This window comes from Etheostoma spectabile, chromosome 15 (assembly GCF_008692095.1).
Source record: "Etheostoma spectabile isolate EspeVRDwgs_2016 chromosome 15, UIUC_Espe_1.0, whole genome shotgun sequence".
NCBI lineage: Eukaryota > Metazoa > Chordata > Actinopteri > Perciformes > Percidae > Etheostoma > Etheostoma spectabile.
Window position 1 is genome coordinate 11,378,438 of NC_045747.1, and position 6,000 is coordinate 11,384,437.

Consider the following 6,000-nt stretch of genomic DNA (forward strand, 5'->3'; position numbering starts at 1 on the left):
GCCACAGAGGGACCAACACTGCCCTCTGCTGTTGATTTAGAGGAAGTTCAGTCTCATTTAGAATGCAGCGAGACGCTCGTAGCAATGACTCAGGGGAGAAACTTGACTGGGTTTTGACAGGGCTACACTTCTTTGAATTTAAGCAGTGATAAAGTGTCTTCCTATGCACCCCTAGAACCCACAGTATTAGCCATCTCCTTAAAAGGGAAATATGTTGGCTGTCAGTTTTCAAAAACCTTTTAACTATTAGGTTTTCTTAACAATAGAAATGCTTGGGCAGCCTGTAATGTTTTTTTTCCTAAACTGGTGAATGTTGACCTTGCCTGTCTAATTCCTATACTTTCTCTCTTCTTCTGTCCAGTGCTGAGTATACGAGGTGTGCAGGAGGAGGACCCCCCAGATCCCCAGATCATGCGATTGGACAACATGCTGCTAGCAGAGGGTGTGTCAGGACCAGAGAAGGGTGGAGGATCAGCTGCAGCGGCTGCAGCTGCAGCAGCAGCAGGGGGTTCACCTACTGACAGCAGCATCGAACACTCCGACTACAGAGCCAAGCTTGCCCAAATCCGCCAGATCTATCACTCAGAGCTGGAGAAGTACGAGCAGGTGTGTGCAGAGCAGACCTAAATACTTGAACATATACTGTTAGCCACAAATATTAACATGTTTGATAAATTTAGGTCAGTCAGTTAGAGAAATAAACTAATTCCTGTGTACCTTTGTTTGTCAGTCAGGTAACAATCATATTATTATCAATCATTTATTTACTAAGGGCAAAGAAACATAGTGTAAGCTGTAGTAGTGTTGCATAGTTGGAATAAAAAAAGTCTTATTCTAACAGTAGAAGACTGATTACTTCTGTTTCCATGTTTGGAGGTATTTTCTTCAGCAGCTGTAGTGTTGTAATGAAAATGTGTTCAGGGATTGGCGACTACAACATGTCTGAGGCAGCTTAGAGTCTGCAGGTATAATTCAAACAAAGTGTATACCAGGTGGCTTAACCTTTAAACAGTCAGTACATAATTATTAATCACATTACTTTATTTTTCTTAGAAATAATGAAGTCAGCTGATCAACAGAAGAGTCAGACAGCCAAAGCATGTCATCATAAAAACTATGTTATGACACTGGACAGAATATGTGCTTGGACTATCTTTTTACATTCAACTCCTTCTCTTCCTTCATCTCTCTCTCTTTGCTACAGGCCTGTAGTGAGTTCACCAACCATGTAATGAACCTGCTGAGAGAGCAGTCTCGCACACGGCCCATCTCTCCCAAAGAGATTGAGCGCATGGTGGCCATCATCCACCGCAAGTTTAGCTCCATTCAGATGCAACTCAAACAGAGCACCTGTGAGGCTGTCATGATTCTGCGCTCACGCTTCCTTGACGCCAGGTGTGTGTCTGTGTGTCTGTGTGTGTGTGTGTGTGTGTGTGTGTGTGTGTCTGTGTCTGTGTCTGTGTCTGTGTCTGTGTGTGCGTGCACGTTTTAGATGACTGGTTATTTTCTTGAGGGTTGAAGTGATCTGAGCATGTTGAAATTGTGTCAGACCTGTACATTCCAAGCATGTTGGTCATTATCTCTTCTCCGTGTGTCAGACGTAAGAGGCGCAACTTCAACAAGCAAGCTACAGAGGTGTTGAACGAGTATTTCTACTCCCACCTGTCTAACCCTTACCCAAGTGAGGAAGCCAAGGAGGAACTGGCCAAAAAGTGTGGGATCACTGTGTCTCAGGTGAATTGCCAACACCATTATTATCCAGGACTTTACTATAAGTAAAAGGACACTAGCTGTTTTTTATGGAGGTTATTAAACCCAGTATCATCTGTCACTGTTTCAAGATCAGTTTCAGTGCATCCTTTATAGCATCTTTAAATAAAAAATGCAAACAAAACACCGCATTTACATATCTGATAATCCATCTGTTCCTCAGGTCTCTAATTGGTTTGGCAACAAGAGAATACGCTACAAGAAGAACATTGGTAAGTTCCAGGAGGAAGCGAACCTCTACGCAGTTAAAACAGCGGTGGATGCTGCCAATGTGTCTGCACAGGCTAGCCAGGCTAACTCTCCAGCAACGCCCAACTCAGGTACCACATGCCCCATCTCATCTACCCACAACAAGCCCTGCCATTTGTCATTAACAGGCTTCTCTACATATACTTCATTCTTGCACACAACTGAATCACATTATGACTGTATGAAGGACTGATTTGATTGTTTAAAGGAAATCCCACACTGTACATTGCATATGTGCTCATAGCCAACTGCCCACACTGTTTAGAGTCATTTGAAATTGTCCTATTTATTTATCATGAAATCATTGGAACAGTTGTCTTCTTCAGCCTACACAGTATATATTATTATTTTGTGTAATCAAAAACCTAGACACAATCTTAACTTATTCTGTATTGCTGCAACAAGCCAGCTATTAAGAGCATTTCCCAATTTAAAAATTTGGCTGCATAATTTGTCTTTTCATTAATGGCATCATATAAAGGATTCTAAATCTAACAAAGAAAAAAATGAAAGATTCCAAAATGTTCACAATAAAATGCAGTGTTGTCAACTTTTTCTTTCCAAGACAGCTGAGCATTGTGCAGTTGGGTAGCCGTGGTCTTTGATTGACTGTTAGCCAAGATTTGCCGTATCTTGGATATCTTGTGTCATTCTGTGTGTCAGATGCTTTTCTAACATACAGTATATTTCCAAACATTTCAATATAACTTTGAAGTGTTGTCATGTGATATTAGATACAGTTAGAGAGACTCACCTGAAGTCTGCTTCAAGTGCTTTCTGTCCATCTGCCAATATTATTTTAGGGCTTGGCAATATGGACTAAAAATCATATTTCTGTATTTTTCAGCTGAATGACAATACACAATATATCTTGGTATTTACTACTTAGTGGGCTAAATGTTCAGTTCTAAGTTAAAGCCAAATGTGAGATGTCACATGCACTTTTATTAAAACAGACTGTGATCAAAATAAAATGGGGTGGCCTTGTATGTAACTAACATTTTAAAATGTATTCCAAACGTAGTGGGCAACCAGTGCAGTCATGCTAAGATTGGAGTGTCCTAGACTTAGTAAATAATCTGGCTGCTGAGTTCTGGATAAGTTGCAATTGTGAGACTGAGTGTGAGTTTAAACAGGCATAAAGAGAGTCACAGTAGTCCAGGTGTCATGTAGTCATAATATCAAAGCATGTATGTTTTTTTTTTTCTGTCATTGAGAGTGAGCATGTTTCTAATCTTGGAAACATTTTTTAATTGATAAAAAACAAGCTTGGGTAATATTTCATGATGATGATAAGTGGCTATCAAAAGTCAGCCCTAGATTCTTTGCCATGGGCTCAATGTTCCCCCCTAAGTGAACCCAGGGAGGACTGAATCTGTATTTTGTGATGCTCTGGACCAAAGATGAAGACCTCTGTTCTCATGGGGTATGCAATGTGTTAAAATTCTAAACGACTGCAACCTCTATGGGCAGTCACTGGGTACCTTTTTTTTAATGTAAATTTGCACTATAAGACATAAAATTGAACATCACAATCCACCTATTTGACTTTGTACATTGGTTATCCAAAGTATTCAAGCCAATGAACTATGTAATCTGAATGTCACACCGTTTTTAAAAAACTATAGTAAATATTTTGATTTCCAACAAGAATGTTCTGATGTAGCTAGGGATTCAAGTGGGGTAAAGCAGACCACAACATGGGCAATGAATCCGACTGTTGGAACATTTCTGTTATTATCAGGCACTCTAAGCAGCAGTTTGTTTGAAGTAGACTTTATACGTCGTCAAATTCAAATGCCTCATGTCCTCCAAATGTGTGATTGCAAATATTGGAATTATATCTCTTATTTTATGCTTTTATTTTTCAACTAACACATTTCAGCAGTTGCTGTGTGTAGCTGATATGTATGCTAACGAGAAGCTCCGCTACGATGCTTGTAAAATGATCTTTTTAGAATAAAGTGGCTGATAACATTGACCTGCATATTGAAGCTGGTTGTTAGAATTTGCTTCTTTTGGTCAATGTCCATGGTGACTTGTGGTTGGGCTGATTGGATATATATATATATATATATATATATATATATTGCCTGCAGGGTCACCGGGGTCATACAGTTTGTCACACACAGGCAACGCCTACCTCGGCCTGCGTTCGCTCAACGGGGAGGGTCTCAACATGGCGCCCTCTCTACAGCCGCAGGTATGCACTGAGGACAGCTGCAGAGTTGACCTCAATGCTGTTAACCTAGCTACCCAGAATCCCTGGATACCTACCCTTAGTCTAGCTCCTTTTGACCTCAACCTCTCCTCAGATCCCATCCTGACTTTACCTTTGACCCTATCAACTCCTCTCAAACAAACGTGCACAAATTGACCCTTCTTTGCTCTGTAAAGTGAGCTCTGAGGAATTTATGGCTTCACTCAAAAGGAATAATGTTTGTTGTTCCATATCCCTCTATAGTTACATGTATACAAAGTCCTACCCAAAGAGAGCACAGGGTCAGCCTCAGCACAGAACCCCTGCACCAGGGCTTGAAGACCCAGATACAGACATCAGGCCTTTAAGACTCCTGTAGTTGTCAACATAGTTAAAATATCCGCAGATTGAACCTGCATCCTCTCTGATTAATGGTCTATTTTGCTACCTCTAGGTTGTCCTGTTCCTTCAACAGCTACCTGCCTTTTTATTCCTTGTTTTTTCTGTCCTGTCCACACATTCCTCCATCCCATCTTTCCATATGTTAACCCCCTTGTGTAGACTAAGGCGAAATGTCCTCAAACTTAATTGTCACTGTAATTGTTGTCGGTTAATAGACATATACAGTTTTGTTGTTCTGGAGGAGTCCACAGATTTCTGCTGGTAAGCGCTAAATAGTCTAGGAATTTAACAATTAAAGGTTTAGCATTGGGTTTTGGCTTGTTGCAGTCTTTCATTTCATGAAAGAAATAGAGCAGAAGTGGTTAAATAGAGACTGAGGAAGTTAATGGGTGAGCACCAGTTACTGGTCACATTGACTGAAAAACAGTCGTTATTAAAATGAGTTTGTTAGCAGGAAGGCAGTCAGTAATACAGACTGGCTATGGTGCGTACAGTAGAGCTTTGTGGACGCCATCCCTCCTCTGCTCAGCGTGTGGTTGTTCAGTTTAAAAAAAAAAAAAAAAGGTCTAAATGTGTGGGTGTGTTTTGTCTCTGACAGGTGGATACCCTGCACCGTGCTACACACCTGACGGGCGGCTATGAGGAGCTGTCTGGTAGTGGCCTCTACACCCCTCATCGCCTGGATGTGAGTACCAACTAAAAGCTTCTTTTGTGGTGTAGCTGATAAAGAATTTTGCAGTTAGTAGCGAGGATACTGTGAGAATATGCAGTTTGCTTGGGAGGAATTATCTGTTACACAATTGTTCAAACACGCATTTTAATGATTGTTTTTAAATTTAAAGAATATTCTTACTGTGCATTAAAATAGTTATTGAAATGCGGCTGGACAGCTGTTCAGAAAATGAATGATTATACTGCAAATTTAGGCCAAGTTCTATTTCAACATCTAGATCTTTAACTTACAAATCACCAAATCAATGCTTTATGGGATGTGACAAACCAATAGTTGCTTTATGCTGGCAAATTATTTAAGAGGAGACATTCATTTTAGGCATTTATAACTTTGGGTTGAAAATGTTCGTGTTTACTTACACTTAAGTAACCAGGTTACAGTCAGCTTTCTACAGTAAGCTGATTTCTGAAACAGCAAAACGTCTGGTTTCTGTAGTCGGGGAAGTGGATTAGAAAAAATACTATTTCTCCAGAGAGCCCATTTCTGTACAAAGTATATATACACACATACATTCCGATTTATTTAAGTAACCCGATTACTTGAGTGCATGAAAATACCATAAATATAATCAGCTGATACATGTTTTACCAGATAGGTAGTTCTTAGGATGTTATGTCTGCAACCAGTAAGCCATTTTACAGATGCA

At 40.1% G+C, this 6,000-nt stretch overlaps 1 protein-coding gene across 7 annotated transcripts in view; it reads left to right on the forward strand.

The window, feature by feature from the left end:
* The window catches only part of pbx4 (pre-B-cell leukemia transcription factor 4), a 28,160-nt gene that overhangs the window by 21,662 nt on the left and 498 nt on the right, over window positions 1-6,000 (forward strand). For 3 of the 7 annotated variants that reach the window (XM_032538576.1, XM_032538574.1, XM_032538577.1), the window contains 6 exons: window positions 362-606; window positions 1,205-1,395; window positions 1,599-1,734; window positions 1,934-2,090; window positions 4,119-4,222; window positions 5,220-5,306. In XM_032538576.1, coding sequence (XP_032394467.1) covers window positions 362-606; window positions 1,205-1,395; window positions 1,599-1,734; window positions 1,934-2,090; window positions 4,119-4,222; window positions 5,220-5,306 — 920 coding nt within the window. The remainder of the gene's footprint in view (window positions 1-361; window positions 607-1,204; window positions 1,396-1,598; window positions 1,735-1,933; window positions 2,091-4,118; window positions 4,223-5,219; window positions 5,307-6,000) is intronic. The other 4 variants (XM_032538579.1, XM_032538578.1, XM_032538580.1 and 1 more) reach the window with 2 other exon arrangements.